At 37.1% G+C, this 23733-nt stretch overlaps 1 protein-coding gene across 1 annotated transcript in view; it reads right to left on the bottom strand.

Moving 5' to 3' along the window:
* PTPRC (protein tyrosine phosphatase receptor type C) overlaps positions 1-23733 on the bottom strand; it is a 113670-nt gene that overhangs the window by 43331 nt on the left and 46606 nt on the right. Inside the window, exons 3-11 of the mRNA XM_058533744.1 lie at positions 18214-18240; positions 14141-14338; positions 11494-11634; positions 8401-8544; positions 7643-7720; positions 7018-7044; positions 5042-5278; positions 3197-3322; positions 1572-1730 (exon numbers count right to left, since the gene is read on the bottom strand). Of these exons, the coding sequence (XP_058389727.1) occupies positions 1572-1730; positions 3197-3322; positions 5042-5278; positions 7018-7044; positions 7643-7720; positions 8401-8544; positions 11494-11634; positions 14141-14338; positions 18214-18240 (1137 nt within the window). The remainder of the gene's footprint in view (positions 1-1571; positions 1731-3196; positions 3323-5041; positions 5279-7017; positions 7045-7642; positions 7721-8400; positions 8545-11493; positions 11635-14140; positions 14339-18213; positions 18241-23733) is intronic.

Raw genomic sequence — 23733 nt, 5'->3', positions numbered from 1 at the left:
TGCCTGTCTGTTTTTTTAAGGGCAGGTAAGGTAAGCAGACAGTGAGTATGAAGTGAGTAGAGAGATACAGGACTATAATTTTAATTCCAACTTCTGATGCTTCCTAGGTAAATGTTCATAATTCTTATGTTACAGAAAATTATGCATTTTATCTAACTTTTCATGTTGGATGCAAAGTTGCTATATAATTTGTAAAATATCCTTAGTTTCTTTTCTTTTTTTCACCCATGGGGGAGGGTTGTTTTGCTAGAAGTCTGACCATTTTATTATTATTATTTTCAAAAACAAGGCTTTAAATTTGTTAATAAATTCTTAGTACGTTTGTTTGTTCCCTCTTTCAATAATATGTACCCTAAGCTCTGTTATAGTCTCCCTTCTACTATCTTTGCATTTGTTTTTTGATTCTTTTCCAAGCACTTTCCATTGATTTTCGTTCAATATATAGCAAAGTGATAAATTTACCCCTAAAATATCACTTGATCTTCTATGAGGCCATAAAATTTTCCCCAAATATGTGTTTACTCAGATCTGAGTACCGGTGTTTCAAAAGGTGAATTTAGGCCATTTATATTTATAGTGACTTTTGATATACTGTGACACGTTTCTGTTATCTTGCCTACTGTTTTCTATGTAGTATTCTCTCTCTCCTTCCCTACCTCCCTGCTGCTGCCTTCTCCTCCTCCTGCCCCTTCCTCTTCTCCTTCTTCTTCACCTCTTCTCTTTCCTCTTCTCCTTCTCCTCCTCCTTCTTCTCTCTGTCTCTCTCTCTCTGTCTTCTCACTCTCTTTCTCTCTCTCTTTCTTTTCCTCTTCCTCTTCCTCCTCTTTCCTCTTCTTCTTCTTCCTCCTCCTTTTCTTCACCACCTTTTCCTCCTCTAATATGTAGACCTTTTTTTTATTCCATAACTTTCATCTACTGCTTATAGACAATGCCATCTATTTCTCTACCTTCTTTCTTTTTCTGAGTGGTCACGCATAAACTGTCATACACATAATCAACATCATGTTTTTCCAGTAGACTCCAAATTTAATTGGAATCTCTATACTTCCACTAAATGAGAGTGGGATTTTAGCACTTCTCACTTTCTTCTCCCCTCCATCTCCCAAATGCCATTATTTTCCAAAGTTTTATTTTCCAATTGTTGTTAGTTATTATAGTTTTATTATTTACATGGCTGAAATTTTAGCAACAATAATTATTATTTTCCATCAATACTTAGATTTACCCCCACATTTTATTAGCTTATGTGCTGGCTTTACTTCTGTCAGAGGCAGGATTTGATGGAGGGGCAGAGGGTGCAGGAAGACATGGGAAAGGGGACGACAAAACATTGCACTTGCCTCACAGTTTTGTTTCCACCACAACCTCACAACAGCCTACAATTTGCAAAAAAGTCTGACAGAGGTTTGCATCTCTGTCTGTTATTTTGAAATTCTACTTTAAAAATTGATACAAATCCATTTTCTGATATCATTTCTCCAAATCTATAACATCATTTTCTGTGATTCTCAAAGAATCATAAAAACACTAAAAAACAGAAAATTTACATATACATGTAAGCAGTATACTCACTTCCAAAATCTGTTGCAATAATTTCTGTTTTATTAATAAGCAAATGATTATTATAGATTATTTGTGAATGGCAAGTATGATTACGGTTAGGTTCAAAGCCTTCTGCGTTAAATTGTGTCCCATTAGATGAATATGTCACATTAGATGAAGTTGAATGATCTGAAAGAAATAAATATTTCATATGAGTATATTAATACAATATATCACACAACTTTCTTTTTGGATTTCACATCTATAATTATTTAACATCTATTAGATTAAAAACTTATGCAAATAGTCAAAATACTGAGTAAAAGATCTTGAAAACTACTACAATGCATGATTTTGCCACACTCAATTTTAAAGAAAACCTTAGGAATTATAACTCAGTTTGAGAGTGTCTCTAATTTAACTGATGGAATGAGGAATTCGTTTTTGTTCAGAAACTGAGATTGCACATGAGTTAGCCTTTGCCTGATGGATATTTTAGATACATCTTTGTGTTATCATTAGTCTATGACATTTGTTCTTGCTCTCCTCACACTGCTTGTGTCATAGCTGTGTAACTTCCTCGTAACGTGATTGCAACCAGCTGCACACTCCTTCCTTTGTGTCTGAGTGTGTATGTGTGTCTGTCTGTCTTGCCAAATACAGCCTAGCAGATGGTTTTATGCCAAAGGAGGGAAATTCCACCTCAATAAATTAAAATAAAAAGAAATTAAAAAATCATTAAATCATGAATCATTTAAAAGAAATGTTATTTCAATTATCACCCCCCCATATGAACCGTAACTCATATGCCTAGAATCACTTACTGTTCTTTTTCCATTTTTCTTTCATCTAAGTGTTCTTGAAGTTGTTTATGAACATTGTTGATGGAGGGCTAACCAAATAAACTCTTGAATCATATCCTATGTGTTTTTCCTTTCATCCTAACAATATGTGTCTCATAATTTTTTATAACACCCTTCTCTGATAATCTCTTCAATAATGCCTTGTGTATAACAGTTGCCAAGAAAAATCTTGTAAATTAATTGACTTTTACTATTTAAAAAATTATTTTTCAGGGAAGTATTTGTCTATTTTGTGAATTTGAGAGGTATAGAGAATACAATGACTTGACTCCCAACATATCAAGGACCAAAAGAGAAAGAGAGAAAGAGAGAGAGAGAAGACAGAGAAAGAAGGAAGGAAGGAAGGAAGGAAGATAGGAAGGAAGGAAGGAGGGAGGGAGGGAGGGAAGAAAGGAAGGAAGGAAGGAAGGAAGGAAGGAAGGAAGGAAGAGGAGGGAGGGAGGGAGGGAGGGAGGGAGGGAGGGAGGGAGGGAGGGAAGGAGAGAGAGAGAGAAAGAGAGAGAGACAGAGAGAGAGAGAGAGGGAGGGAGGGAGGTGGGGGAGAGAGAGAGAGAAAGAAAGAAAGGGGGGGGAAGAGAGAGAGAGAGAAAGAAAGAAAAGAAAGAAAAGAAAGAAAGAAAGAAAGAAAGAAAGAAAGAAAGAAAGAAAGAAAGAAAGAAAGAAAGAAAGAAAGAAAGAAAGAAAGAAAGAAAGAAAGAAAGGAAAGAAAGGAAGAAAGAAAGAAAGAAAAAGAAAGAATCTAGAACAACTTCCTGCCACAAAAAAATTCTCTGATCAATGCTGTATTCTTACCACATTGAAATTTGTATGCAATTTTATCTTTTTCACAAGTAGCGCCACGTTTTTTCCATAGTAAACAAATAGAGGTATCTGCTTTATCAGGCTCTACACAGCTATCTAGTGTAAAATTTTCAGGATCTGTCAAGAAGAAGATATAGAAATAGACTTGATTAATATTTCATAATGTGTGCCATAGGCTCAACTATAGTCATTGAAATTATATTCATTAAATAGAATTTGGCAAGTATTTAGATTACTTTTGAAAAAGTCTAATAACTCTCAGGGTTTGTGTTTCTTGATTATTTAGTTTATCCTTTTTTTCAACCTCACACGTTTTGGTAGCATTTCATTTAGAATTTACACCACATTAAAAAAATGGAACCCAAACAAACATCTAGATAAAATTGCATTTTTTTTGCACATTTTAAAACACTAATTCCATTTTGTTTTCTTATTTATATCTTCAATCTTTTCATTTACTCTGATTTTTCATTGAACAATTATTACACAGAGTATGAGGGCTTCCCTCCTGGGGAATGCAATTTTAAAAATTGCCGTTTTCTGTTTCCTTTTTTTTGAGGAAGATTGCCCTGAGCTAACATCTATTGCCAATCTTCCTCAATTTTACCTTTTTTTTCCCCAAAGCCCCAGTAGATAGTTGTGTGTCATAGCTGTACATCCTTCTAGTTGCTCTATGTGGGACGCCACCTCAGCATGGCTTGATGAGAGGTGAGTAGGTCTGTGCCCAGGATCCGTCGGAACCAGAGAACCCAGGGCCACTGAAGCAGAGCACCTGAACTTAACCGCTGCACCACTGGGTCGGCCCCTGTCATTTTCTGTTTTTAACTGATAATTTATTTCAGTGATATTTAGAGGAAATGAATAAGTAAAATAGCATTTTTCAAAAAACATCAGACTTTAACCTACTTAAATGTTAATAAATCGATCAATGATCTTGAATTATTAAATGATGCGAGAGATTCAACAAATTTACACAGTCCCCAAATCCCTTTTCCAAAGTGCTTTTTGTTAAGATATTCTTCCCCTGGGGTCGGCTGACACAGTGGTCCCTTCTCTTTCCCAGCAGTAGCTTAGCTGGCTAAACTAGCTTGATTGCCTTAAGTCACTATACACTGTAACGCTCATTTTTTTTGTGAAAGTACTTTTATTCTTTCCACAGACACCAAATCCTTGACTTTGTGTTTTTCCTCAATATATTCCAGACAGACTTGTATTTAAAAGGAGAAATATGTGCACATATATATATGTACATTTTTTTTTTTTTTGTAAGGAAGACTAGCCTTGAGCTAACATCTGTTGCCAATCTTCCTCTTTTTGCTGAGAAAGATTTGGCCCTGGGATTTGGCCCTGTGCCCATCTCCCTCTATTTTATACGTGGGACACTACCACAGCATGGTTTGAGCGGTGTGTAGCTCTGCACCCGGGATCTGAACCTGCGATCCCCGGCGGCCGAAGCGGAGCACATGAACTTAACCACTACAGCACCGGACCGGCCCCAACACATATATATTTAATGACTTGAATTAAGTAGAGGATAAAAACGAAAGTTTGTGGATAATCACTTATGCACGGTGGGATGAATTATATCCAGTCTAGATGAACCACTCTGTAAAAGAAGTGTAGGGAGGGGGTGAAGGATTAAGACAGAAGTCTGATATGAGTTTATAATTTTCGCTGGGTTAGCAGAGCAGAAAGTTCGCCCACTCATGACATGCTAACTACCTTTCCCTCAGCCCTGCTCTCTCACCCGACTGATGCCTCTGACCACTAGAATGCACACCATGAGAAACGGTACCGTTTTGGTAAATACACAAATAGAAATCAGTAGACATTTACCTGGTGGTACTACTAACTGTAAACTTTTATGTGGAGTAGAACACGAATCGTCAGATATATTAACAGCGAAAATTTCACATTCTTGTAGGCCCTTCAAACTAATTGTATTGTTTACACACATAATATTTTTATCAGTAGATGCACATTCCACTTCATCACTAACATTTAGTTTTGCATTAAAATATTTGTTTGTCTTGTCATAATGGTAGTCCACAGAGATTTTTTCATATTTGTCCCCTGAAAGAAAATAAAATCGTGGGGATTATCTTTTTTATTTTTCAGAACAAATAAACTTACATTAAATGCAAACGTCTTAACACATATTTTTGAAAATACCCCCAGGAAAAGAGAAGGAACACATCAGGTGCCTCCATATTATTCTTTTGTAATTCCCTTCACATCACCGCCTTATCAAGGATCCAGCTTGCAGATTTGTATTTGGATGATTATTGGATTAATGTCTGTCTTCCTATCTGGACTGTATATTCACGAGAGCAGAGTCCAGTCTATTTTGATCACCACCATAAATCCAGATCCTCGCATAAAACCTGTCATTAGCAGGTGTCCAATAACTACCTGTTGCATTGATGCACAAATGAATGATACATCTGACAAATTTCTTCTTCTTTCTTTATAATTTCCCTTGCTTTCTAAAATGTAGTTCTTGATTATCTGTTTCTCCAAATATATGGAACATTAATGATTAGAGAGCACAGGCCTCATTATTCCTTTACTTACATGAAATTAGTGATAATAAATCTCCCTGAGCCCCTTTTCTCAGCGCCATCTCACACTCTCACCTTTATTTAAACAAATTCTGTTGACTGGCAAAAATGTCTTTTCAAGTATTAATTTATTCACTCATTTTTAATGCAAAAACAAAATTCTTAAGCCCTTACTATGTTTAAGACACTGTCCCAAGCACTAGGAATATAGATGATCAGCTTTTGGAAACGTATGGTCTAACGTGGAGAAGACACAGACATGAATTACAAAAGACATGCAAATGCCTAAAATAAGATTATGCACAAAACAATATGGGAGGAAAGAGAGAGAAATCTATTCAGATTGGAGGGACGGGAGAGGCTTTACAGAGGAGCTGGCTCAGGTTGTGTTTTAAAATATGAGCAAGACTTACAAAAATTGATGGGGGTAGGGGTGCTAAGTGAGGATGGGGTGGACTTCCAAGCATAGAGGAAGAAGGAAGGAGTAACACAGAGGTAGGAAGACACATTTGTGTTTACAAAGCTGTAAATAGTTCCATATTACTTAAGTGAAGAGTGTAAGGAGGCAACAATGCAAGAGGAACCTGATCATGAAAAATCATATTAACCAAGCAAACCTATGAAGGCTCATCTTTACACTAAATGTGCGGAGAGCTACCGAAGGCAGGGACTCCAGTGGTGAGATTAACACATATGGAGGGATAAGCCCTGGCTGTGAAGAAGGATTCTACTTCCACTGGGGAGAGAGGAAGAAAATGGCAAAAGGATGGATATGAAAACTGTTCTCAAGCATCTGCTTTGAGCCAAACCCTGGCAAGACAGAGAGACAGAGACAGGGACAGAGACACAGAGACAGAGACAGAGAGATTTCTTCTTCTTGATAAGCCTTGAAGATATTATCCATACTTCATCTTAATCATTACACTGAATCCTTGTCCCCCACTCCCAAACAAACTTGGTATCTTTCCATTTTACAAATACCCAAACTGAAGTTAAATGGCCTCAACAAAGTTGTTTAGCTAATAATTGTTAATTATTAATCCTGGTACTCAAAACTAGGTCTGAATATAACACCAAAGCTTCTTGCCCCTGAAGGACACTGGCTTTTAATATGTGGAGCTAATCATTGGTGAGAAATTAAAGCTGGTGAGTTTAGCTTGCTAGCAGGTCTGGGAAGCTTGGAATGAAGAAGGAAATAACTAAAGCGCTGTTCTAAAGTGACATATGCTGCCTCTGGGTAAACACACTTACCACATGATGGCTGACGTGGAGTAGAAGCTGTAACAGAGAAAAAAGAGAAAGTAAATTATTAAAATTTCATTTTAGAATTAAAATTCATTTTAGAATTTCATTTTAGAATTAAAATTCATTTTAGAATTTCATTTAATTCTAAAATTCATTTTAGAATTAAAATTCATTTTAGAATTTCATTTAATTCTAAAATTCATTTTAGAGGCCCCTTGTCTTGGCCTCCAGGTCCCACGCTGGGTGCCTGGAGCTCTGCAATCACTCGCTTGGAATGGAGATTCCCATTGATAGTACTGGTCTTTCTCATACTAATACCTAAACCCACTCTTAGCGAAAGAAGTCCTAGCATATTTGGTCAATTCTCTGTGCATTTTCATGAACACACAACTCTTGGGGGATGCTTCTACAACGGTCTGATAGGTTATTGCAGTAACATTATGCCCTGATCTCATCAACTGTTGCACAGCTAAAATAGATAAGTGTTTTTGACTAATGGCCAATCCATGGCCCTTGTGGTTGAACTTCTCAAGGAAAAGAGCCCAGGGTGATCAAATGGAATACCCTTCTGTGAGCACATCCCAGGCTCATGGTGGTGGTGTGACTGCATGACTGAGGGTAAGGTTGTCACCTGCTGTGGGAGCGGCTGGAGAGGCCGTGACTGTTGCAGGACTCAGAGTGGGTGGTGCAGTGGGCGTATGGTGCAGATCTGCAAGGAAATGAACAGAAGAAGAAAAGTGAATGAGTTTGTCACATTGAGGAGCGAGGGAGAAACTCTTTAGCAAAGATAGTTTCTTAACAAAATCTTTGCTTTAGGAATCCTGCTTTGAATTGATGCTTGCTTTTAAAATAAGAAAGTGAATCAAAGATTTATCTAGAAATGGCCCTTTAAGATAACAAATAGTTCAAATAATTTGAACTAACCATTGTATAAGTTGAAAGGAAACTATGCATTCCTTGGAATAATTCCTCCTCAAACTACTCCTTTCCCTTTCAATTACAACTCTCCTTATTTTAATTACTAATAAGGATACTAGTTACTCTTTTGTACTATTCATTGCATACCAGGCTTTTTACATGAGTCCTCACATCCATTCTCTGAAATGATTATTATATCTATTTTTACGAAGAGAAAACTGACACACAGAAAGTATTAGTAACTTGTGCTAAAGTCAGCTAGAAAGTTTAAAAGACTCAATTTAGTTCAAAACCTATATATATGCCCAGAAAATGGGCATATTTCTTTTGCTTAATTTTTTGTCAACATGTGAAAATTCGTAAAACAAGAAAATTGCAAATAATATTTCATGTGAAGTAACAGCTGCGTTAAATTCCAAGTTTCCATTTCTTCATCCATAACCTGAACCACCTCAAGCATCATAGTCAAACCTGAGGAGTTATCTTTGGTGGTGATGTTGGAGATGCGTGAAGGTAAGGCAGCGGAGCTGCTGTGTGCAGGGCTGAGGGTGGCTACTGGTGTCAAAGGTGTGTCTGCAGGGAAGGTGCTGGATGTAATCATCTCTTCTGGAACACCTGCAATCAGAAAGGCCATCAGCACTGTCATCCATTCCTGCCACACAAGGGCAATGGCCAGTCAGCCAACATAGACAGGATTATCAAAGCTAAGGCTGAGAAACAATCCAGCCCTTCTGCTATGCCACAATATACACAGTCTGCAAAACTGTACAAAAATAGCAAAGTTCATGGGAGAGATAAGTTTAAGGGCAGACAATTCGAAACCTATGCAATTTTGTAACCAGAGCACAAATTTTTTAAGTATTTGGGACCTCGGGAGATAGCTTGGACAGCCCAGCGAGGCCACGCCTCCTGGCGGAAGGCTGCCTTAGGCGATATTGAAAATGCACCAAAGTGACAGAGTGCAGTGCTGGCTTGCTGATGCTGAGACCACAAAGATGGAAGTGGAGCTCTGAGTGTAGAAGGCTGTGTTAAGGTCAGCACAGGAGGAAGTGGACCCTGCCACATGCTGAGAGCCTCGCGCGGGGTGCGCCTCTCTGGGGAGGGATCCCTGGCTGCAGGTGCTTAGTTCTGATTGTCTTAAAATAGTGCTGCATGGACTCCTGCCTGAGCAGCTGCTGAGCTCAGGGTTTTTTCCTTTCCAGCTGAAGTTTACAACTCTACTTTCACTATGTAGGCTCCCCTAGCCAGGAAAAAACAAAGTGGTTTGGAACTAAAGAACTTCCACCTTATACTGACAGCATTCCCTTATTCTCCAATCCTGTAGGAGCCAATCGGTGTAGAATCAAGTGTTGCAGCTGAAGAAATTGCACATTGAGTTTGGTTAGGACTTTTCAGTGTCGGGCTTCCAAGCACCTAATGTGAGTTCCATCTTCCCGCAGGCACCACACCCAGAATTACAGCACAGGCAATCAAGATTCATTCACTGGGTGCCTATCAGATGACTAGCAGGATGCTAGTTGTCATGGCAAAAGCAAAAGAAACACGAACCAGCCCCTGTTTCTGCTCGTTTGGTTATTTCACTGTCAAGATCCCTGGGGTCTGCAGTTCGATGATAGGAGGTTAGTCCTGCACCTAGAGTCCAATTCTCAGGGCTTCAGCAGCGTGCTGCCTGCACACATGTTCTGAAAATGGCTTTGATGCGAGCACGCAGGCATCCTCCGATTACAACGGGACTGCAGTCCCTCACTTCACACGTTTACGCCATTAGAACTGAAAATGCACCTTCCACAAATTTGAGTTTGGGTTCTCAGCTCAGCCTTCAAAAGCCACTAAACTCCCAAATTTAACTAAACCATCGAATGAATAACATAAACATCAGTTCTTCAGTTCTGGATCCTCAGAGGAGGCTCCAACACAACGAGGACAAGAGTAGGAAGGGTTTCTTCTAGTCCTTTAAGAAAAGTTTTAGACACAGAATTGGCCCTGGGCAAAGTTTAAAAAACACCCAGGTTTGTCATTAGCCTTCTTCCACATTCTTCTCGACTCCTCCTGTCACTAGCTCCTCCTCTTCGCCTCTTCCAAGTGCCCCCTGTCCCCATGCTGTTTTTTTTTTTTTTTTTTTTTTTTTGTGAGGAGATCAGCCCTGTGCTAACATCCGCCAATCCTCCTTTTTTTTTTTTGCTGAGGAAGAGGGCCCTGGGCTAACATCTGTGCCCATCTTCCTCCACTTTATATGGGACGCCGCCACAGCATGGCTTGCCAAGCAGTGCGTCGGTGCGCGCCCGGGATCCGAACCAGCGAACCCCGGGCCACCGTAGCGGAGCGCGCGCACTTAACCGCTTGTGCCACCGGGCCGGCCCCTGTCCCCACCCTGTTTTGAGCACTCCACACTCACTCTTGCCAAATTCCTGCCTTCCCTCTGCTTATGAACACCAATTTTCTCTGTGCAGGTAATCGCAGTGCTGGCTTAGGAGCGGCATTTGCTACTTTAATTAAGTTAATTAATTCTAATGGATTTTTAATTAGTGGAATTAGCCACTGTGAGAGGAAGAATTCTTGATCAGGGCAAAGCAGACCTGTTTGTGTCTTCTTTAGTTATTTTACAGCTATTTCCATCCACAACTATCGAATCTGTGGATTTGCTGAAATCTCCACATCTTTTTACTGCGGTTCCTATGGCAGCTGGAATGGGAGAAGGAGGCAGGACGAGGAGGCAGCTCTGTCCCCAGCTGTTTCAAGTTTGTAGATTGCCTTAATGACTTATATGCCAAATAACAGTTTTAATACTTCACAATAATAATTATTCTATTTGATATGTTTGTCTTCCATGTTTGATTCACACCTAAAGCAAGGCCAATTCAGCGCCAGCTCTGTGGGCTTCCCCATCCATATCTTCAACTCTCAGGCATTCAGGTCACTAAATTTATATATGGGGCTATGTCGATTTGTAACCTGAGAAACATACTGTTTTTCAGGATAAAAAGGGCACCATGAAGTGACTTAGACACTGATTTTGGAAAGACTATGATTTTTATAAATACAGAGATGCTAAGCTGAAAGAATCTTGATGTCTGAATGGGGAATATGAGCATCTATTTCTTCTTTCTCACTCTTTTAAAAAACAATTTAATCATGGTTACAATTTCTCAGCGCCCTTCATTGACCATGGGAGTCATCTACTCTTCATTGTTTTGTTCATTGGTAGGAAGTCTTTAAGTAAAGATTCATGTATATTATTCTTTATTACTAGCAAAAAGAAGTTTTTGCTGGGCAATATTTGCCCAAAATATAAAGAAACATAGAGAACCCTGAATCACCGTTTCCTCCGAAACAGATTTTTCCTGTGTTCTCATAATGCTGGTTCTTTATTATTTCATCTCTATGATAAGGATCTTTGTTATGTGGCCTCATAGACTAAAGGTAACCATGAAAGTATGAAATTCCAGATTCATCAACCAGCAAGTGCTACACGGTGAACGCTGGTTGGATTCCCTCACACCGCTCTTAAACACAACAGTTGTCATGCACTCTTCATATCTGCACAAGACTGAAGGACCCGCCAACCTGGTGTGTCATTCCTGCCCGGAGCAGGGGTGCGTGGGAGAGCGGCAGCCTGGCTGCTGAGTGTCTGAGTGTCAGATCCGGCAGAGGACGCCTGCAAGGCTGCGTGCGTGGAAAGGTGAGGCGTCGGTGATGTTGTGACACCTAAGGTGAGAAAGCGAGAGCATGTCATCAACATTTCCTCACTGCAGACGGAAAATCCAAATACTAGGAGGTTATAAGGAGAAAACTGCTATTATAGTTTAGCAAACTGCGAAATGACCCCGTCTATTAACACGTGCATCTGCCCGTCTTTAAGTTCCCTGATGGGAAGGTGGCACCTGAGTTCTCCGTGTACATCCCAGGACACTCCCTGGGCTGGATGCAGCCACGGACGACTTAGGCTTCCAGGTGGCTTTTTGGACTTCCAGGTCACTATGAGCTTTTCGAATCCTCCATCAACTCGCCAAACTGAAAGTTGGGACCTTTCTTTGTAAGCAGAATAAGAAAAGAATCCCCCAATATACAGGGTCTCTTACAAATCACAAGGAAAAGAAGAAATAGAAAAATGGACAAGCGATGTAACACACATCCATCTAGTCCATACAGCGGCCAGAAAGTACACGCAAAGAAGTTCATCATTATGAAAAATGTTTAAATGTAACTCAAAATGAAATATTTCTAGCTATTATACTGGCAGAGTTTTAAAAGATTGTTAATCTCTAGTGCCAGAAAAGATGTGGGTACACAGCTGCATGCTCACACACACACTCACAGAATCATATGCCTAGAGTCTTTAGGATATACAACCGCGGTTAAAATGGTATCTTTAAGGAGAAGGATTAGGGGAGATAGTATTTCATTGTGTGTGTTTCATTGTGTGTGTAAAGTACATATAAAGTATATATATATATATGTATATATACTTTATATGTATATATTTTTATATGTATATTTTTATAAATATTACATAATTACATTTAATGTTACACATGTGGATGCTTGTTGTAATCATTTTCAAAAAAAGAACAATTTTGAAATGGTGCATATTCTATTGTTAGAAAATGGATTAAAGGATTTTTTCCCCTACATATATAAGCAAGAAAAATTTGATTGAAGTCCACAATATAAATCAATCATAAACATAGATTAAATAACACATATAGGTTTTATCTCAGTAAATAACTGAAATATCACCTGATAGCAAGAGTATTTTCTAGAAAATAAAATGTGCTTTTTTATTTGAAAGCACAAGAAACTTTCCAAGCTAATTTCACCATCAGTATTATTGTGCCAGAGCAAATCAGTATTTTTAAATTATTAATCCTTATTTTCAGTCCACTCCATTTTAAACCTTTTTTCCTCCCATTTTGCTTCATATGTAAATCTCTGGCTTTAATGTTTCCAGGGGAAAAAATTGGTGACAATAAAAAGGTAGGAATGTTGTATGTATGTGTTTGTGTATATGAAGTGAAACATGGAGCCTTTGAAATGGGAAACTTCGTGTGACATTACTCAGTCAGTAAAAAGGTTGAGCATGAAATGTTCTACCCAGCCATCCACACCCTCATCTTCACATTCTTTTTGTTAAAACTGCTGGAAAAGAATTCAAATGCTTGCAATGCTTAGATGGGTCCTAGCCACTACTCTGCTACGGCCGCAGGGAAAAGTGGAGTAAAGATTAAATACACAGCACTGTAATCAATATAAGAAGGCACTGAACACTTATTTAACTGCTTAATACAGCCAATAAACTTCAGCAGTGTAGTACTCAAAACACTGCAGTGTACTATAAACAAAATTTCTATGATGATGTTATGCTTGAGTTTCAAACTAAGATTAATGGCATTGTTAAACAAATTGCTTCGTTTCTTTAATGAGCGTGTCTATAAACCGGTTTGCCTCAGAAAATGGCCACATAGCACACTATTTCAGAAAAGGCATAAACAACCCTCATGATAGTCGATTTACATACCGAATACACTGGGAGACCCAACGTTAAACATAGAATGTGCAAATCACTGGTGAATCCAGATACTAAGGAGCATCAGTGGTCTTCCCTGGCAAAAATACCCCCACATCACTGATATTTTGCTATGAACATGGCCACATTACCTTCAATTCCACCATTAGGACTCACAATCTTGATTAATTAATTTTTTTTAAATAATGCAAATATCCCTGGAAGAAATCCAAACAACAAAGCTGGCTTATTAACCTCAGTGTGTTTTTTTAAAAAGTAAATGTTCTATCTCTAATAATTTTCTGATATTGAGAATCTGGAATTGAACAAAGAAAGATTCTGCTTTGGGGTACAGCCAGGGAGAACAAGACTGACAAAGCCCTGAAGTAGGGACTTGTGACCTGTCCAGGGCTACGGGGGACCTCAGTGAGCAGGCACCGGGAGGATGGCGCAGCGTGCGGAGCTCAGCGGAGAAACGGACTTCCCTCTCTCCCTCCCCACTCCCTCCCAACACTCACTCATTACTGTGGTCAGCCAGTATTTCATCAACACCTAGATGTCGCACATTTTATACACTCTAACAAAATCACATACATAGAAACTGAATACATGACGTAGTTAAAGAAAAACTATTCTAATAACTTTAGAATTAACCAAAAAAAGACAAGTTTTCCTAAACCCCATTTCAGGTAACATATCCGTGCCAACCTGTCAAAGCAGGAGCACTAGCATTATCCAGAGAGATCAGCAACACTTCAGCTGAGGTGCTGCCTGGGCTAGGAAGACGTGTGGTCTCTGAGGAGTCATTTCCTCTTTCAGAGATGCTTGTGGGTGAGAATGCAGTGGTGCGAGCGGGCGAGGGGTCACTTGGAGGCATACCAACGGCCTCTTCTGTTGCGTTCAGTCCTGTTATGTTTATGGGAGATGGAAGAAGGAAAAAATAAATATGTGAATCATGTCCTGAGACGTATACTCATCTGAGTTCACTAACTCCCAGCTCATTATGGTGTGTATATAAATATATATACATATACATGTGTGTACATACACACAGCACACACATATGCTATATGGTACATAAACGTGCATAGTGTGTGTATATATATTTGTAAATGCATATACGTATACACACGTGCATATATACCAATATAGATGCATACACAGATACAGATATAATATATAGACTTAGATATAAAATGAGCTACAGAACAGTGGCTAAAGATAAAAATGGGGAAATGAAGTTGAAAGCCACTGTACTCTGCCCTCTTCCCATTCAGTTACTGAATTATCAACTGTCCAAGGCAATTAGGTTCAGAAGGATGAAGCACAATGTATAAAGATGATTAAAAGAAATTGTGTAAGACTTATCAATGAAGAAAAGAGTAAAGAAAGATAAAGTCAGAAGGGGATTATTAGGAGGGCTAGGGTTCCAGGAGAAAAAAAATAGAAGACAAAGGTTCTAGATAAACACTGAATTTTTTTTTACTAAATCAAACTCAAACAAAGCAGAGACTGGATAAAAGACTAGAAAACAAAATTCATAAACAGCTGTACAGATGATCCAAGGCTACCAAGATGTTTTCAACTTCATGATAACAGAAGAAACACAATCTGAGATATTGAGATCACATTTTCCGCAGTTTCAATTCACTTTAGAAAGAAGAAAAATGTGATGAGATGGTGGTGAAACAGGTACACGCACCCCTGACGTGAGCGCACAAATGGTAAAAGCTTCCGCAGAGCAGATTAGCACCATGCATTAAAGGCCTTCAAATTTTTTTCTGTGCTCTTACTCAGAAAGTGTACCTTTTAATAAAAGAATGAGAAAATACACCAAAATTGTTTTTTAAAAACCGAAAGCACATTGTAATCTCTGGATATTGGAATTATAGAGGTGTCTTTTTTATAAATTTTCTATGTTTAACACATATTTAGTTCTATGAATAGCAAAATTTATGTTCGATATTTAATGAAAAAAATGAGTTATATCACACAAGTGTTTTAATTAGTTCGGTTCAACAAGGTTAGGTAAGGGGGAAAGGTGCAAATACAGGAAGAGGAAGAGAATGGGAGAAACCAGAAAAGGAGTAGAGATGATAAGACAGGATAGAATTAGGAACTGAGTGGAAAGATCACTGACTAGGGAATTAAGAAAATGGAAATAGAAATGACACAAAGTCCTATCTTCATTGATTAATGTCGAAGGTAAAGTGAAATTAGTCTTTACTAACTACAGATAAAAACCCTCTGAACCACATTGAACTACCCCAGTGGCAGTGCACATGAAATACTGCAGGACTGTTCTGTGACGACAGAAAGCTGAAGGGATAGTACAGTTGTTATATGTGTTATTTTCCAAAGGAAATTTTCCATCTCTAAAATTTCATAACCTAATAACTCACAGATAAATATTTTTACTAACAAACTTCCACCCATAATTACATGCCAACCTATCCTATTAAGTAAGAAGCAAGTAGCTACTTCTTGTCTCCAGTGTGAAATCATAAATCTAAATTTAGTATTGTCTCATCTGCTATACGTTGAATAAAAGGAGAGGAGGAGGGAAAGGGAAAAGACAGGAGGAAGAGAGGGAAGAAGGAAGGGAAAAAGAAGATGGAAGGGGGGAGGAAGGAGCTTAAAATTCTGTCCAATAAACATCAATTCACTTTCATCATTATAGCCTTGCCAACATTAGTCTGTTGTTTTTGGGTTAAACTAACATTGGTGTTGGCAGAGTTCCAATGATCTCTTTTGCTTTGAGAGAAATGTTTGCAACATTCTCCCTTTATTACCCACTCCCACTCTTTTGTTAGATTTGAATCACAAAGAGACTAGAAGGAAAATCACTCCAAATACCTCACACAAGAGTGCTATACTATTTTGGGGAGTAACATTCCTAAAGATTACTTCTGGTCCAGCAAATTCAGTCCAGGGTGTGTGAAGAGAGGGTATTTGGAGAGCTACCCTCCGACCTAGAAGCCTTAATATCCTTGCACAAATCTTAATCTCGGTGCACATTCTCTAGTTTCATAATTAAGAATTTAATTTAGGATTAGAAAACGTATTTCCATTGTCGATTCTACATTGTCCCTATACCCCTACTTTGGAGACACTACTGGTTTCCACAGATTATATTCATGTTGGCAATATTTGGGAGAGCCCATTTGCATTTGCATTTTGGGTCACTGTTTTAACTTACCTGGTTTTATCATTTGGAGGCTTGTTACAATAGAGTTAATGCAGAGATAATGAACACTCTCAATAAGGTGATGAGTCAGCTACGATGTTAAACATTCACTCCCCAATTCACCCCAATCCCATCCCCCTCCTGCAAAAATAACCAGTTCATATGGTAGAGATGAACTCACTCTTCTGCAAAAAATGGAGGTGCTAAGTTGCTTGTGAGTAGGTGGTATAAACCAATCACAATTTGCTATGCATTAATGACTTTCATATATTTATAAATGGCACACTATAAAACTACAAAATTCTAATATTAGATCTTTTAAAAAATAAGAGAATATGCTTCTTATGCAGATTCAGGAGCATATTGTCAAGATTTGCATAGTTCTTTGCTTCCATAGTTTGGAATGAATTTCCATTTAATTACAAAAATAATTCCTGTAATAACCCAATTCTCAGAATATTTCAAATTTGCCTCATTAGAACTGTGCATTATAACTATTAAATCAGAATTGTCTAAATAGCTTTACTTACTTTCTTAATGTTTACTGTTAACCAAATGATTAATCAGGAAATCAACAGTACATTTTCAACAACAATAACATTTAAGTGATATAATTTATTTTTAACCTGATGCAATCTATTTTTTCCCTTATTTGCATTAATATATATGAATTTAATTTCAGCATTTTCATTTCTTAAATTTAATTTATCCAGGATTAGGACACTTGTTAAGACTATTAATTCAGTTGTGACAGTAGAATTTGGAAATGATTATTACAAAATATCTTAATAGTCTCAAAGCTTTTCTCTTGGAGCAATATATATATATAGTAATATTTATAAATATACAATATATATAAATATGTGTAAATATATTTATATAAATACATATTTAAATAATATAGAAATATTATTAAATAATATATTAAATATAAATATATTTAATGTAAATATATATAGTTATATTTAGAATTCTAATTTCTCAGATAATTCCTTAACCCATTTTTTTTTTTTTTTTTTTTTTTTTTTTTTAGATTTTATTTATTTTATTTTTTCCCCCCAAAGCCCCAGTAGACAGTTGTATGTCACAGCTGCACATCCTTCTAGTTGCTGTACGTGGGACTCAGCCTCAGGATGGATGGAGAAGTGGTGCCTCGATGCGCACCCGGGATCCGAACCCGGGCCACCAGCATCGCAGCGCGCGCACCCAACCACCAAGCCACAGGGCCGGCCCTCCTTAACCCATTTTTGAACTCTAAAGTTTTGTGATCTAATTTACATTGACTTATTTGTAATGTTAAAATTTTAAAAGAAATAGGAATCCTGCCATGTGATTTACAGTCAAGTTTAAGAGTAGCTATAATTTATAGACAATAATACATACACAAATAATAATATGTTCAGGTAATTATCAAACTTTTATCTTATAAACAGTAATATTAAGAACAAGAGAATGTCAAGAACCATTCATGATTATAAGGTTTGCCTTTTCAAAATGATTTCACTAGATAATAATAGAAAATTCTATCAACATTAAATATATAAACTTTGCAACAAATTAATAAAATAAGTAAAATGCAAACATTAATTCTTACCAGGAGAGGTAGAACTTTGGGCTTGTCCTACAAAAAGAAAAACAAACATCTCTTAGAAAGTTTCAAATTTCCTACATACGTATGTAAGTATAAGTTAGATTTATGTATACACATCATATCTATGTTAGTTAACATTCACAAAGTGGCCATTTTCAATACCTTTTACCCTAATGAAACTATATTCCTCCTCTTAATGTTATATTTACAAAGCCCAAGTGTGTTGAAACTATGCTATTGGTTTTTGAATTCCCAGATAAAATAAGAAAAATAATAGAATAAAGGAGAGCTATTGGAATTAATTTCCAGCCTGCAAAAGACTTTGGAAAGTTTTTCCCAAATGCATTCATTTATTTAAAAAATGATTATTTATTGGGTACCCACTATGTGCTAGACATTATGCCATATTCTAGGGATGTAATATGATCAAGATACAGAAATTCCCTGCCCCCAGTGAGCCCAGCTCAGTGTGAGATATAGACAAAATAAATAAATAAATAAATAAGCCATAGAGTGTGATGCCAGAATGTGCTGTAGAAGCACATAAAAGGACCACCTGATTTAGACTTCCAGGATGGTGGCCGGCCGATGGAGGACGTGGTAGAAAGGGTTTCTTGGATACATTTAAGCTGTGACCTAAAGGATTATGGACAGCCAGCTTAGTTCTAGAGGAACAAGAAGTTCGGATTTAGCCTGCAGCTTTAGACAGTGATTGGAGCGAGGTGTTTAAGGGGAGGTCTGGTAGAGAAGCATTTCAATTTTAGATCAACCTTGTTGTGAAATAGAAAAAAGATTATGAGAAGGCTAAGCTGCAGACAGGAAGACTGGGCAACTAAAAGAAAAGCGTATGAGAGCAATGACATCCTACATGAGGAAAATAGTACCAAAAAAAAAAAAAAATCCATGAAGCACTTAGGAAGTAGTTACCAAGACTCTGTAAATGTTTGGAAGCGAGGAAGGTGGAGAATGAGTAACAAATAAGGAAAATATTCAAGTTGATAGTTACACTGCTAGTAAGTTGCAGTAGATAGATTGTGGGAGATTTCTCTCAGCAGCAGAAGAAAGAAAAGCAGATGAGAGAGGAGAAATTGATATGCTTGAGACATCCGTGTAAAAATGTTCGGTGGCATTTGGCTGTAGCGGTTGGTAGCTCAGGATATCCATCTAGGCTGAAGCTATAGATCAGCATATAGATGGATATTGCAGCTATGGAGGTGAAGGAGAATCCCCAAGTTATAAAAAAAGAGGAGCGCCCAGGATAGAACTCTGAAGTTAAATAAATATTTAAGGAGAGGGCCAGCAAAGGTGACCTAATTTTCTACAGAGGAGGGAAGCTGAAGTCCACAAGAGTTAAGAGCAGAGGGTGTTTCAAGAAGGAAATGATTGAGTCACATAAGATGAGGACTAACACGGGTCAATTGGATTTATCATCTGGCTCTGTGGGATGTTGGAAAGGCCACTTTTATTGGTGTGAGAGGAGCTGGATTCCAGTGGAGTGAGACATATTTTCACCCCCCATCTTAGTAAATGACTATTAAAAAGATCATAAAGTTCTTTCCCAAATGACAGGCAACTGATGTTGTGAAAGGGAATCAAGCTCAGATGGAAGAATGGCTAGTATCTAAGGTAGCTTCCTGCCTTGAGATCTTATTTTCTGAGGACAAACTAATCTGAAAAAATTTTCTCCCTTCAAAGGCTCCATCAGAGGCATATGAGCCAGTATTCTTCAACGACATTTCTTGGTTTATTCCTTGAAATAAAATGTATTATTTGTATTATTATATAATATGTAAATGTGTGTAATTATTAAAATATGTATAAAATATTTTTATATTTTCTTATTTTAATTCTCTACTTTTTCTTAATCATTCAACCTTAAGTATTGTTTTTAATTTACATTATTTGCATCTTTGTCCCTCCTCTTGTTTAGTCAGTTTTTATCTTTCTAGCCCATATAAAATAACATTTTTACTTTGTATTTTATTTTTAGTTTTCTGTTACTAGTTTTCCCTCTCCTCTCATTTATTCTTATTTCCTGCTAAATTAACTTCTTAGACTTGTGGTGATTTGCAAAAGAAGTAATAAGAAAAATAAAATACTAGTATAGCAGTAACTAATAGCTCTTGTCTCTTAAGTGAAAGGAAAAAAACCCTCATGGTAATTGTTTGGTAAATAATTTAGCATATTGTCACATTCAAAATCTTCAAGTTGGTTTGAGTGTACGAACACATTTCATATAATACACTCTCCTCTTTATCTGAGAAATATACAAGCTTTTAAATATCTAAAAGTATTTTGATATGCCTTTTCTCAATATAAACATCAAATTCCTTGGAACTTCGAACAAGTCAATTTGATTCAGTTAGATTCAAGAAATATTTACTGGTTTGCTGGCATACTACTAGGTGCTAGGTTTGAACATTATAAAGGCATGGTCCTTTGCCCTGGAAAAGCTTATATAACCCATAAGATAGATATTTTATATAAATAATCTCCAGTGGTCTGCAAAGACATTTAAGTCATAGATATACCTGATTACAACTAATAATTAAAATTCCTTCCATCTGAGATCAGCAAGAATCACATAACAAGATGAGGAGGAGGAGGAAGAGAGGCAGCTGCAGCTATGTAGCTAAGAGTCTTGCATATAAGTGGTCGATAAGTAATTGTTGAATGATGCTGAGCATGAGTAAATGAAGGGAGAACTCAGACAGACCTGATGACACAGCTTTGGAGAAGAGCCAAGAGCAAGCTTTATAGATCATGACAAGGAGATGGAATTTTTTCCTGTGCATGATGGAAACCACTGGATCAATGAATATAGAGGAGAAATCAAATAGTAGATTTGATGACAGAGAAGAGAGGACTCTCAATGTTACCTGTACCAGCTCCATCACTAATTCCACAGACCACTGTACTCTACTGTTCTGATTTATTAGCTTGTTGCCACCAAAATATATAGCACAAATGTTATAGATCATTTTATAAAAAGAATTATAATTTGTCACATATTTACCATGGAAATGAAAAAAGGAATGCTGAGACAGTAAGGACACTATTTCTTTTTAACATAATAACTATGAATACTAGAGTAAACATGCTAGAAATGTTTCCAACCAGTAGACTATTCGTTGGGCCACAGCCATATTTAATGCCTCAGAGATATCAATTTAATTCCAATTGGTTCAAAAGCGCTGAATTTTTTTTAAGGAAATACATGATGCACAGTATTTTAATCTAAGTTTTGAAAAGGAGGGCAAGGTAAATTACCAAAATGGAGAAGACAATTTCTAGAGATTTATCTTTTTTAAAGAATAATTCAGAAATGATATTTTATCATTAATTGCTAATATTTATTGAGTGTTTCCTGGGTGCCAGACACTATATTAAGCCCTCTGCTTGTATTTTCTCTCTTAAGCATCACAGCAACCCTAAGGAGCTTAAAGAAGTCAAGTGTCTTGACCAAGTTCACAAAACTAGTATGAGCTAGCCCAGGCTTGAGCCCGAGGCTGTCTGACTCTGCAGGCCCTGCTCCCAACCCTCAGGCATCCGCTTTCCTCATTAACTTGTCCCCATTGCCTTGCCTCTCCATCTCACCGCTCACTGTGGAAATTCTTTTGGCCAGTGTTTTGGGTTTCATAGAGATTGGTGTTTATTAAAAGCTCATAAGCTAAGTAAAAAAGCATCTTAATCAGGATTGGACTACAGAGTATAAGACTAATAGCACTACAAATGCTACAGTAAACTTGACCCCAAATATAGACATTCAGATTAAATTATAGTCTGTTGAGTGAATGCTCTGTGTATGGTACAGAGGAATAGTAGAAAAAATTCAGAAGTGTGTCATTTAAATTTACTACGGAATATTATTTTGACAAGAAAGTCAACCAAACTACAGTAACATCAAACAAAAGTATTACAACTCACAGACCTCTTGTTTAGCTGTGAAGAGGCTTCTGGAGCTTGGGAACAGAGTAGTAACATATCTATATGTCTGTATCTATCTATTTCTGGTCTAATCATGGCCTCATAGTCAATATTGCCCCAAATCCTTTAATCTTCAATGCAACAAAACGTAGCATCCATAGAACACAACATAATATCTAAAGATCAGTCACATCAATCACATTTTCCTTTCTTCTGTGTTCATGCTTACTTCTCATAAAGGCTTCTCAAACTGACTATGCATTTACTTTGTACCTATTTATCTCAAAATCTGATTCTAAATTCCTCCACTGAGTGATTTTTAGGCTATATTGAAACACTGTATCTTATGTTTTATTTCATTTTCTTTATAGAGTATTTCATACACACACACAGCCTTTTATCTTTTTGAAAGAAAATTCCAAGCCTTCAGCATCACATGCTCAGTGTAAGACTAAAATTGCTTGTTTTCATGGTCACAAAATCCCTATCAGCAGATTTTCAGTCCCTGTAACACTTTTAATCAACACAATAGATCACATGGAAATTATCTTGACACAAAAAGTCTGGTAGAAGCACTCTAAAATAAAATTTAAAAAATTCAAGCCACTCCGAAATTTAAGCCAATGTCCTTAAGAAAATATTCAGGAACTACAGCAATGCAACTTGAAACGACACTAATTTCAATAAGCCACATCTACCACATTACATAAATTTTAAAAAATGTTTCACTTACTTTTTAAAATATCAAAAAACTTAACTACAAATATCAAAGTAAGAACACATATAAAGGCAACCTACATGAAATAGCCTAGTTAAAAATCTAACTATATCTAAAGAACAAATCCCCGCAGAAAGTCATCTAATGACTTTTACATAAATGTAAGCAGTATGCTAACAAATACTTCTATGGAGACTGTCTCTACCTAAGAGATAAAGTAGAGGATAGGCGAGTTACTTAAGTGTTTAGAGGAGACAGTACTAGCGAATGTCTGCAATAATTTGTCAGTGTCTCATCACATTCTGCAATTCTTAGGTTATATGAGCAATGCTTCAATTGTCTGTTGCATTTCATGTACGCAGACGTTATCAAAATCATAGAGAGGACTGTGCTGAATCCTCATTGCTAAACAAGACCTGATAAGATTGAGTGTATCAGATATGTAATAATTTCACGACCTCCCCATTTGGCTGCAGTATATAGTCAGAGAGATCTGCTGGGCCAGTGCAAAGCAGAAGACCTAACGTGCTTGACCTATGTAGACAGCCCAGCAATCTTTTTACCCTAGTTCATGTATTACTTAAAAGCAGCCATATACTGTGAGCAGAGTCAAATAGACCTGGAAAAAGCAAATAAAACATCAGCATAAAGTACTTAATAAAACAATAAATAGTGTGCAATAAATACCTATTTAATATTAGGAAAGTATATTCATATAAACAGCACTACCATATATGTAAACATTATATATGAACAATGCTGCGAGGGTATGGAAAATAGGTAAAGAAAAATATGTGAAATAGCAGTGGGAATTAAAAGGGTGCATGTATAGGTGTGTGACAATAAAGACAACGCATCAGTGTTTCTAAAAGTATGAA

The sequence above is a fragment of the Diceros bicornis genome, chromosome 38 (genome assembly GCF_020826845.1).
Source record: "Diceros bicornis minor isolate mBicDic1 chromosome 38, mDicBic1.mat.cur, whole genome shotgun sequence".
NCBI classification, from domain to species: domain Eukaryota; kingdom Metazoa; phylum Chordata; class Mammalia; order Perissodactyla; family Rhinocerotidae; genus Diceros; species Diceros bicornis.
Note: the sequence above shows the minus strand (reverse complement) of the source record. Positions and strands in the feature narration are given on the sequence as shown.